General features: G+C 38.9%; 1 protein-coding gene across 1 annotated transcript in view; it reads right to left on the reverse strand.

Moving 5' to 3' along the window:
* Nucleotides 1-12,701, reverse strand: part of LOC146570720 (transmembrane protein 132C) — a 174,474-nt gene that overhangs the window by 14,088 nt on the left and 147,685 nt on the right. The window contains exons 6-7 of the mRNA XM_085279345.1: nucleotides 10,923-11,066; nucleotides 3,886-4,094 (exon numbers count right to left, since the gene is read on the reverse strand). Coding sequence (XP_085135471.1) covers nucleotides 3,886-4,094; nucleotides 10,923-11,066 — 353 coding nt within the window. The remainder of the gene's footprint in view (nucleotides 1-3,885; nucleotides 4,095-10,922; nucleotides 11,067-12,701) is intronic.

The raw sequence follows: 12,701 nt of genomic DNA on the forward strand, positions 1-12,701 counted from the left end.
TCGCCATTCAGGGCTAAAGACAAGAGGGACCGCTTACCTGTTATCAACACACAAGTCAAGCATCCCTTATGGTACCAGCATGCATCAGTTCACATGCCATGAGTAACCTGCACATTTGGAGCAACATTTCCTGTCATTCAGAGGATCTTTTTTCAGTAAAGGCCTTGCTAATTTAAGCAGGTCAATGGCAAATCACATTCTGCTGTTATTACACCAACCTTAATTAAAAGTGTTTGGATATTAAACTTGCCTGCTGTCTATACCTGTCACCCATTTATAATAAGTAGAATGAGAAATATGAGCTCTCTTGAATTTTTATCACATATGAAACAAAAATGGACCCAAATGCTTACAGTATTTTAAAAAATGCAATGCAACACAGTGGTAAACATGCCCCTATTTGAACTTTGTGCCTTTGTGCTACTTGTTGTCTTCTGTTTTCTGAATTAATTGCAGTGTTTAAATCATTTGCAAAGGATTTTTTTTACACACCAACTGGAAATGCTGTTGTAATAATAAAAATGTACATTTCTAAAATACTGTAAATATCCCACTGGCCTGTCTGTGCTGTATTTTCTTATTGGTATGTCTTACTATTCCTGTTAAGGCACAAGACACACACATTATTCTCATCCATCTCCACTTTATATTCCATTAGTATATATCACTCGCCTATAAATCTGTTTTTCTTCTCTCTTTTTTCGTCCTGTGCTATGCCATCATCATCGCTCTCACACTGTGTGTCTACCTCATTCTATATTCTCAACATAAAGTTGTTATTGGACTTCCTTGTAATCTATTTTTCCAACTTTCTTCCTCTGCTTTTCTCTCCCTCTTCTCCTTGCTCTCACCTCATATTGTCTTTTTCTTTCAAGCTCTGCCAGCCTCTTTTTACCGGTCAGGTGGCCAGGGGTGGAGTGACAGTGACAGTTCCCATTAGGTTTAATGAGGTCTGGCCGGTCTGGCAGGAAAACGGGCTGACAGGTTAACATGATGTGGCCCAATGGCTTGGCTTAGTTAAAACCTGCCTTCCCCATCCCCTCCCAGGTTCTTATTCCACATCAGCAAAAGGATGGCACTTTAAACCAAGGTGACACTATTTGCTGGCATCAGAAACAGGAGGTCAGGACATGTTTGTTGCAGGAAGTGAGAGGTCAGCCATAGCACTTTTGTCAATGTACACATAAGCACACTGACCCATGAAAGCATTAATAAACCAGTGCCACCCCTGTTAAAGTACACATAACACACGTTCTTCACACAGTGATGCGCTTGAAAGAAATGATTGATGTGATCTTGCTTAGGTAGCAGGGGGCATTTGTGTTAGAGTGCCACCCTGTGGGTGGTACGCTAACGTGAGGAAATGTGAGGTATTTCTGAGTTGAAATACTCTCTAAGACTCCTTAGTTAGCATTTACAGTGCTTTCTTTAATTGAAAACATAAATATAGCCCTCCAAGGCCTATCTCCCCTCACCACACTCCCTGCCGGTGACTGATGCCCTCAGGGGTCGGTGCATTGGTGGTTCTTGGTGTCCGGGGCTGGGCGCTCAGGTATGTACCAGCTCACTCCCGGTGGCTACTTGGCGGGGCCTGGCGCCTGTTGCTCGGTCAGGCCTCCTCCGGGGTGCGGGTGGCCCTCAGGCCTCCGGCCTCTGGGCCTGCAGCTTGGTTCACTCTGGCACAGCTGGCTGCCGGCAGAGCCGGCGGGCACGCCGGTGAAGCCCCCTCTAGCTTCTGCTCGGTGGCTACTGGGTGACGCCTTGTCTGGGGATCCTCAGCCCTTCCCATGAGGGTGGCACAGATGCCCCTCCGGTGGTCCTCCTTGGGCTCTCGCACTCTGGGGCCTCTGGATGTCTGGGGCCTGGATCTCCTCCATGCCTGCTTCATGCCCTGGGGGACCGGGCTATGGCTCGCTACATCCTCTTGCAGACCATTACATGTGGAAACCATTTGAATACAAGCGCGCTGATCCACACAGGTGTGCACACGGGTGTTCACTGTTCGTAGACTTAAATTACACCTTTCTTGGCTGCTACTTCTTTTTTTTTTTTTTTTTTTTTTTTTTTTTGCTACTTCAAAGCACATTGTGCGCTGTCGGTCCTGCGTGCTGCACAACAACATTGAATATTTAGTATTTACTGCTGTTTACACTTAGCTAGATTAATGCGATGATGTTGTGTTTAGTATGTTGCTTTGGGTTTTTTTTGCTCGTTTTCTATTCTTTCTCTCTCTCAACAGGTGATCCAGGAGATTTTATTATTATTTTTTCCCCCTTTCTCACTGTCCCTCTCCCCTTCTGTTTTTCTTTTCCTTCCTCTTTCTTTCTCCCTTTCCTATCCCTCACTCATGTCTGTCCCGTCTGTAACAACTGAAAATAAAATAAATAATAAAAACAAAGGTCGATCAAATGGACCAATACGGCAATGCCACGATGATCCATTTGGCAAAATAAATCCATTGGGTATCCTTGTTGGTCTTCAGACAACAATTCTGACGGCTAAAGAACCAAATGGGACAGGCAAAAAACAAAACAAAAAAAACAAACAAAAAAAAACATAAATATAAATTAAAAAGTGTTTGTACACATGATATATACACCATAACTACCCCTGTTGCAATAATGAATGACATTATTTTGACATATTTCATCATTACATACTACATAACATGTTTTCCAGTTCAAAAATAGTAAACATGGCCATTTTGAAAGCGGCGTCACTATTACTGAAAAAAGAACAAATTTTAAAAAACTGTCTTCATAAGAAGTTGGGCCAACACCATGAGTGTCCTGATGGTTGAGTTGGTGCCTATGAAAGCCATGCCATATGACCTACATCATATCAAACCACACAGACTGATTTGGGCTGACCCTTCCATCCAAGGTGACAATACCGATATCCATATAATCTCCTGAAAGCATCAGAATAGGTAAGGTAAGTTCTTCTGTGTTAAGCACATTGAGTTTCACAGCAAACTGGGGCTCTAACTGTGACGACTGATTCTATCACTCATTACTCACTGCAACAAATCATGACGTGTATGTCATCTGCTAGCTCATGTAACCGCTGCTTTCATTCCACAGTATAATTCATGAATGTATATCTTGGCTCAAAGACAAAGATGGTAAACACTGGGGCGCAGGGAACAATCTAAATCTTGTTCACTTTATAAACACAACAGTGCTCTATTGTTTCTTCAACATAGTCACTATAAATATGATCACAGTAAATCATAATTATAAAAGCTATTATTAAATGTAAATTTGTCACTGTGCTTCACTGATCTTTGATATTGAAAAGGGTTAGTTCTATTTTAATCAGCAGAAATCATATTAGCAGAAAGATCATTAATTTAAATATTTTTATTAGGATCATCTTGTACAACTCACGCTGCACTGCACAGATCATTGTACACTATATCTCTTTACACCCTCAGGAATATGCTCAAGCTCTGTAATGCTCAAAATTATTAGTCATTCCTTATTCAGTATAAGTACTTTTTCCCCCCCTGTAGACCAGTCCAGTGAATTATTAGACACTTATTATGCAGCTGCACTTGCATTATGCTTCATATGTCTGCACCATCATTACTGAGCCAATTTCACGTGGTCTCCATTTTTATTTTTTTATTTTTTTAACCAAATGAAAAATATGATTGTCATAAAGGGATTGTTAAGAACTTCTCAGGTTTATGACCTACACAGAGAAATTTAGATTTTTGATTCTTGTGATTTTTTTAAGTTGCCAACTTTTCTTGTGATATACAGATGTGGGATAAAGCCCCCTCGGCCCATCGGAGTCAGTTTCTGAAGTGATGAAAGTGATGATGTGTTTTTTTTATTACAACATGCAACAACATAGACACAACAGACAGTCATGACTTACCTCCTATTGCCCATACTAACAGGGACCTTCCAACCCTTAATCTGACTGAGCTCAGGGTCAGCCACATCAATTAGCAAGGGCAGGCGGGGCATCCATACGCTCATCTCGAGTTGTGCATTCAGAAAACTATAGGTGAAGTTAAGCATCACCCTGTTTTTTCCTCTTGTCTCCTTTCCATTGACATACACATAGTCACAGCGCTCTGACACCTAAAGAATAAAGGAAAAATTGCTGTGAGAGGAAGATAAGATGCAAACACACTATCTACAGTTCAGTCAGATCTCTCAAGTCATCAGGGCAGATCTTTAAACGGTTCCTATAATTAGATCTAAGCGTGATGAAGGTGCTTTCAGTTATTGCTGTCCTGTTCTTCGGAACAAGCTGCCTGCTGACCTGAAATCAATTACATCTGTGCATACATTAAAAACAGACTAGAAACCTTTTTATTAACACAGGCCTACACTCAGCACATGTTTTCACTGCCTTTGGCATTGTAAACCTACACAGGTTTTTATGTTCTTCTGTGTTAAGCACATTGAGTTTGCCATTGCCAAAACAATTTACATGACTTAAAGATTGCAAAGTACTCAAGAACAATCTCACTGCCAAAAAACAACAACAATAAAAAATAATAAAATAAAATAGGAATAAATAATAAAGCATAATTAGACTAGAGATGGCACGATACCACTTTTTTATGTCCGATACCGATACCGATATCATAAATTTGGATATCTGCCGATACCGATATGAATCCGATATAGTGTTTTTTAATCAACAAAACTGTTTTTTAAATATCTTGCTGCATTTTGCAAGTCTGCAAGTTCATACTCAAGTTTAAAACAACAACTACACTAAAGCTATTCTGTTATACCTGTATACAAAAAAAATATTTCATAGTTCAGCAATACTGATCAATCTAATAAACTTAGACCTACACCATCCTCCCTATTCTGGTATTTTAAAGAGTACTTAGCGTAAATATTAAGCAACCTAACTAATAGGGTTCCAACTCCCAGCAACAACAAAAATAAATAAATAAAAAATAGGGAACCACCCCTCACGCTCCACCTCATGATGCTTAATCGACGTAATCAACCTTAATTTGATGCAGTGTGAAAAAAAATGCACAGAAATCAATTATTTTTCAAGAAATATTAAATAGATTCAACATCTTTCTTCAACAAAATTGCAGACTGCACAGATGGTACCTTCCCAAAGGAAAATGTACTATAGCTTACTAGGGTATATATATTAGACTTAATAGTCACTATATACAGTAATTGACTTCTATTCATTTTACATCAAATTAAAACTTTGGGTGTCAGATAATTATTTATTAAAAGCTCGACATTTTAAATGAGAATAAGAAAGAAAAGTATGTCTTTGTGCCCCCTTTTCCCAGTTAATGCCCTATCGGCCCCCCTGGCTAAACTTTGCTAGATCCGCCCCTGCACAGTTACCAGCCGTCAGCTACGTAGAAAAAGATCCTGGTGTAGAAAGTAATATTAAATAAATTCTAACAACAGCTTATAGAGCTTAAACGTGCTGCTGTTGTTCAGCCGCTGGTTTCCTCTTTCTGGCGCAAAGTGGACCAAAAACAAACAAGAGAGCCGATCAGCTGATCATTAGCAGTTTCACGATTGAAGTAGCAGCCGGAGAGCGAGAGGCAGTCGCTCGTTAAGCTTAACGTGGGAATGCTTTACAAACATTCAGAGATGGACTTACACACTTGCTTTACTTCTCTCGGGGATAACTTTGTCGGAGATGAAATGCCAGGTTGCTAGCGAAGCTCCAAATGCTATCCAGACCACCGACAGGTCCCGCATGCCACAGCTGCTCTATCACGTGATGCATACTGCTCCGACGTTCTGAGGCGAGTTACAGCGTGTTGCAAGTTTTGTGAGGTGCTTTCGTGATATTTAATGGATCGGATTACATTTTTTATTTTTCTCCGATATCCGATCCAGTAATTTAGGTCAGTATCGGACAGATACCGATACGTAATATCGGATCGGTCCATCTCTAAATTAGACATAATGTTTTCATGTTGCCCATCTCTCCATCCATCTGTCTGTGCAACTCTAATAAACACGTTATTTCTTAAAGAATACTTAAACATGACTTAAAGATTGCAAAGTACTCTAGAATCTGATTGCCAAAACAATCTAACCGGGAAAAAATAAGAATAAATAAGCAGATACAAAAATCCACTGTAGAAGTAAAGTTGCTCTATTTCACCTTTTTTCTTACATAGTAAGTAAATCTGATCATTTAGGCTGCTTTGAAAAAGATTTAAGTGCTTGGATTACTCAATTTCTTTCAGTTTCTTTTCAGTGTGTGTTTGTGTTTGTTTCAGAACCGCTCTATTCTTAATGCATGCCTGTGTGTGAAGCATAGTATGTGCACAATTTATGTGACTTTGGTCCAACTTAACAGATGGAGCTACAAAATGACACAAACCTAATTCATCTAGCCAGAGAGAAAAACACTTGCTCAAAACAAATTATGAAGTGTCTGGATAAAGTACACCACCAGTCATTTGCCAAAGTTACTCTAATATATCTCCAACATAAAGAACTGATACAGCATGAACATCAGAAGTATCTGTCATTATCTCCAAAGCCCCAGAATCTCCTTATCAAACATTTCCCCCTTGACGAACAAATGTATTTAACAGTCTGTCATTGAATTTTGTTTGTAATCACTTGCATTTCATTTTTTTTCCACTCTCAAATACCATATAAGCTTGATTGGCACAACTGGTAATTTCAGCACATGTCCTCAATACTGACAATTGCTTCTTTATAACAAACCAGTCACAAGAAGACTGTCATCTGTCGCCACTTCTTTGCATATAACTTGGCAGCTTTACTCTCGAATGATGTCAAACCAAGCCCTCTCTCTGAGGAACAAAAGTGACAGCTTGCTGTCTGTCAGTTTTCTCCTCCTCCTCCCTTTCATTTCCCTTTTCTCTTTCTCTCCCACTCCTTCGCTCTCACCCTCAGCCTTCTCCAGCATTACTGCACCTCCTACATATTTCGTCTTCCTGTAATGAGAACAGGTTGGAACTCTGAAAGGAGGATTCTTAGATATGAGGGAAAGTTTAGGGTTTCACCTCGATATATGCTAAATGGAAATGTAAAGCGGTATGAATGCAATTCATTTTCATTTAAAGTTTCCAAATTATTTGTCTTAACTTACACTTAACTCACACAATAATTTCTTTGTTCTTGTGATTTTAAAGTATGAAAGGCAACCATCCAGAGAGTAAACTAAATCTATCTACTTCTGCATTTTTTAGTCTCACTTTTTTTTGCTCTTTTATTATGCCTCAATGCTTAAGACATAATGTTTTCAGATTGCCCATCTGTCCATCCATCTGTTTGTCTAATTCTAGCAAACGTGGTATTTCTTAAATAATACTTAAACAGAACTTAAAGACTGCAAAGTTCTCAAGAATGATCTGATTAAACTTGGTGGCAAAAGACCAAGGTCACGGTGACCTTACACAGCACTTTTTTGGCATTAACCGAATAATTCACTTGCAAAATTATGATAAACCTCATACAAATGTCTACCATGCACTGCAAAAGTACATAAAACACACTAGATATTGAACAAAATATGATGGAACAGATCCAAACGTGACAGAAAACAAAACATGCCAAGGATTGCATCTGTGTTTTAAGGGAGAAAAACTTTTGCTCTTTTGCTTTTATTCTTGGTTTGCTTTGGTAGCATTTTTTGTTATTTCCACCTATTCAAGCACACTAAACACTGCATCATACTAATAGGATCTAATAACATTTTATAGGTTAACTTCACTGTGACATCATAATGAAAAGAAAAGTAAAAACAACTGTTTTCTTACTGTTACAGCAGGGTACACATGAGAGTTACTGACTGAAATAATTCTGTCTGACTAACCTGACTAAAACCGACTCATGAGAGAGCACTGTATTTAACATTTATGAAGTACTATGCTTTGGGGGTTGCAAAATTTCTAAAAGTTCCTAAAACCTAAAGAGCTAAAGCTTAGTGGTTTACTGGATCCGTCAAGTGTTCTACATTATTGGGATACAAGGAGAAACTGTAGCGCAACACTTTAAATCAGAAAATAATCATCAGAAAATAAAAAACTTGCAGTGCAGTACAGCAATGATGGATCTATTGTCTTTTTTTCCCCATTCTAAAGCTGTGACTTATATGAGGGGGCTCACAGGATTTGGAAACAACGAGCATTTTAAAATGGGTTCAATGGCAGTTTGTGTCTGGATTGCTATTGAAACACTCTTAAATACACCACGCTATAAATGTCGAGAGCAAGCCAGATGACTGGGTGAACTTCAACACAGTATTATTATATGTGAAGTGTAAAGAAGAGTACTTGCTGTGATTGAGGCTGGAAGTTACACTACATGGACAAAGGTATTGGTCCATTTTAAACCTCAGGTGTTTTCAGTCCTATTTTCACAGGTAAAATCAAGCTCCTAATCATGCATGCAGCATCTGTAAAGCAAGCGCTCACTGCATTCAAGTACCACAGCTGCAGAAGTCAGTTGGTATAAAATTTCTTCCCACTAGAAGATCTAGTTGCTATTTAAGCATATTGTGATCATACTGCCCTTCAGTAGAGATTCAAACTATAGACTGAATGTTTTTTGTAAAGGTAACTTTTTTGCTGAAGTTCATAAAAATGTATATGATTATTGCATTTTGTTTTTTTAGTCATGATTAACATGGCATTAATCATGTAGTGCAGTAAGCACAGCAGTCTGTTGAAGGTATTGTATTTGAATATAATGTTAGGCAGAAAACAATGTTTTATTTATGCACTGACAGGCTACTTACACTTTTTCGTGTCTTGTCTTGCAGGACGGGCTGCACATCTGGTTGTGTCGCTCCACTTTTTTCTTCCTAGTTTGATGTATTTTAAAACTTGGGTTTGTTTTTATGTTAACTGGGCCAGGCGCAATGTTAGTCGGGCAATGTGCAGTCCCTGAGTTGGGGTTAACGCCTCACAGGAATCAGGCCTTGCATTGGTGTGTATGGCAAACTGATTTGCTGTGTCTATTATAACTTGGTTGCAGTGGTATCAATTATTTCTTAGGGGTACACTTAGTGCATGTAATAAGCACCCCTGTGGGATCGTATTTTTTTGGGGTGGATTTGGTTTAAAAAAAAAAAAAAAAAAAAAAAAAGCACCTGTAAGTTTCCTGTTGGTGAAAGCGAGTTATCATGTGATTGCTACACTGCTGACGAGCTGCACCATTAAAGGTACATTATGGATCATTAGTGGTCTTTTATTATGATAGTCTGATTTGATTGCAAACTCTCTGAAATAATAAAATTGTATACATTTTGGATGATTTTGATCACTTGTCCCATTTATTCTGGACTCGTCCCTGCATGATTTCCTGACTGGAAGTTTGTAAGAGCAGGATCAAGGCCTCAGTGCTCACCATGGGTGTTTTTGATCACTACACGTATATAACTCTCTTATGTTTCCCAGTGTTTACCAGTTTCCTGTCTTTAATGACCCTATGTTTGTGTCACTGTTGTCACTTTGGGTTTCTTTTGGTAACTACATTTCCTTGGGCTTCTTTTGTTGTTTTACTCCCTATCTTTGTCCCTTGTAATTATCTGCTCTGCCCTTATTGTGTTCATCAGTTGCCTTTGCCTTGCTCTTCCACTTATCTTTGTCAGAGAAGTGCCCTTTGCTCATGTTTCACCTGTGCTCTCCTTTTATAGCACGTTGTGCCTTCCTCTGCTTCCCTTTTTTGCTCATCACTTTGCTGCAATCAACTTTAGATCATTTACCCTGTGTATTGTATCTGGATTACTTATCACCATTTGGACTTTATTTTTGAAGTATCAGCTTAGTGAAATAAAGCTCATCTTTTGTTTGCTTAACTTAGATTGTGTCTGCATTGGGGTCCTCCTTTTTGTCTACATATAACATAAAGAAAAGAAGGATTTAACTTCAAAGTCTCAAAGAAACAGTGAAGTGGGGAAAAATAAAGCTGTTTTATCTTGAGATGCCTTTGAAAATAGTATGAAGAAAAGATGGGTACTGCTTACTGTTCTCAAACCCGACGAGCGGGCAGGGGAGTAGACTACTGAGGTCAGCGTCACAATATGTGGTACTACTTCAGTTGATAATTAAACCCTTTGAGAGATCTCCCTCTTTTCTTCTATCTGATATGCATGTATAGTAAACACAACACACTTGTAGCACTGTTCTTTTTTTATCACGCCTACTCACAATCAAGAATAAACACTTTTATTTTTCTTATTTTTCCCCAGTTATATTTTTCTTGCTTCTCCTTTCACATAACGCCGCAGAGACGGATAATAAATCTGCTGTGGTGGTAAACAGCTCACAATTATTTCCTTATTTTATGTTAACAATAAATCATTTGCAGCACTTCCCAAAAATTCAGTAAGGTTTCAGATTAATTATGTAAGACCTCTAAAAGCCAATGAAAATCAACTTACAGAGATTTAAAACTTGCTATATTCAGACATGGTGAGCAGTTTGTCACCTTGACAGTTTGATGGTGTTATGTAATATATAAGTGGTATGGATACAGACTCTCTTTCAGCATGATGATTGTTAATTATTCCTCCTTTAAAACAAGAGCAGAGTATAGAGTATGTAATCAGTGTTTTTTTTGTCTGTTTCTCACCAAGATTACACAAAAAAGCTGCCAAGCTGCACTTCATGGTGGCGAATTGGAGCACGAGAAAAGGATACCCCCCCCACCCCCCTTCTAGGGTTTCTGTGATTTAAACCTGACTTTTTCAAACAGCTTTCTGTTTTTCCCTTGCCATTAAACTAATGTATTTTGGTACATGTTTTGATGTTTTGCTAGAAGAAAACGAGCACCTTCATTTTGATTTCACTGTGCGAAAAACTCTTGAAGCCCACAAACAGAAGTGTTATTCTTCCTGTTAACGTACCTGCATGCCACTAGAAAGCTGAGCATTAAGGATGAGATAAAGTGGAAAAAAAGAATTCATGTTGCACGAACCTTGATAACCTGTTCATCCGTTGACTTGCACTCCACTGACTCTGTAACATCAGAGACCGCACCATCCGTCCCTACAGTGACGACCTTCAGCGGAACAGCGACAGTACGCCCACTGAGCACAGCCGTGTTGAGAATTTCAGTGTCCTGTCAGGTGAAAAAGAAAGAAACACACACATACTCTTAATATTACTATTATTATAAACTTTTTTGCTGCTGCCTCAATCCTGGTTTACCCCAAGTTAAGAATCTATTGGCTGATTTTCTACTAGATAAAGCATTCAAAGAGCAATCACCAGGGGTAAAACATGAAAGTGTGAAAAACATGTATGTTCTTGAAAGGCCACTCGAGGCTGGCTCTGAAAGCGGATCAGTCCCTGTAGATTCCAATGTTAAAATACAGCTAATATATGCTTTTACAACCTGCCACCAAATAATTTTCATTGCTTGAGTTGATTTCTCCCTTGACAATAACAAATGATTTTTTTTCTGTTTGTTTTTTTTTTAACTCATCTGTTTATATTTTACTAAGGATTTAATTTACTTCTCTTTAGTAAATTCGATCGCCTTTAGGGGCGATCGTGGCTCAAGAGTTGGGAGTTCGCCTTGTAATTGGAAGGTTGCCGGTTCGAGCCCCGGCTTGGACAGTCTCGGTCATTGTGTCCTTGGGCGAGACACTTCACCCGTTGCCTACTGGTGGTGGTCAGAGGGCCCGGTGGCGCCAGTGTCCGGCAGCCTCGCCTCTGTCAGTGCGCCCCAGGGTGGGCTGTGGCTACAATGTAGTTGCCATCACCAGTGTGTGAATGTGTGCGTGGATGACTGGATATGTGAAGCGCTTTGGGGTCCTTAGGAATTAGTAAAGCGCTATATAAATACAGACCATTTAGCCCTTTTGGCGTGTGGCTGTTTTGAGGGACAGGTGGGTGTTGATTAGGCCACTCTAAATCTGCTAGCCTTCACCTCAGCTAACTGGTGACAACGTGTTGATAGTGTTTGTGGTGTTGGTGCATCGGTGCCAGCAAGCCTTATTATTATCTGACAATATAATATCTGACAAATAACAAGGCTTGTGCTGTGTCTTCATTATAATGAAAGCTGGACCAAAAAGTCTGTGCTTCACTTTTGGTGTTTTTTTTATTTTTTATTTTTATTTTGTACGAATCAGCAGAGAGGTGTACTATGAATGGAGATTAGGTTAGCCAAGACTGTTGAGCTTAAGGTCAGAGTTTTCACAAAAGTGTCACTTTTTTTTACCTTGATAATCACCATGGTAGTACGTGCTCAACTCAAACTGGCTCTCAGCAGACGGTGTTTAGTATTTTGGTTTAAAGGGGGCTGGATGATCAGGAATTTTCTGGAATGCATGTTATAGATGCATAAACTGCATAAACTGCAGCTGTTGGAGCTCTGATTAGAAAGATGATTAGTAGATTTTTTTTTATCACCAGTAATTTTCAATCATGAAAATTAATTTTGCATTAATAAACTAAAGGGATTTCCACATCTCCTTTCCACCGACTAACATTTAATCCTTAAATGTATCATAATTTTCGAAGCTCTATTGTGCAGCTTTCCTGTACCCAGCAGCAGCGAGTGTGCACAGAGTGGTAAAATAAACACAAGTCAATGGTTTTTTTTTTCTTCCTGCTCAGCGTGTTTGTAATGATTGTGGAATCAGAAGATTAATGATCATCTGCAGCATTACTTTTTTGTCTTATTTTCAGCACCAGTTTTGCATTTTAATGCTCACTATATATCTTTATAATGTTCATAGATCTTTAT

This window comes from Mchenga conophoros, linkage group LG7 (genome assembly GCF_057382185.1).
Source record: "Mchenga conophoros isolate Kocher_MC1m ecotype Shallow Benthic linkage group LG7, M_conophoros_male_GT1.1, whole genome shotgun sequence".
In the NCBI taxonomy this organism is placed as follows: domain Eukaryota; kingdom Metazoa; phylum Chordata; class Actinopteri; order Cichliformes; family Cichlidae; genus Mchenga; species Mchenga conophoros.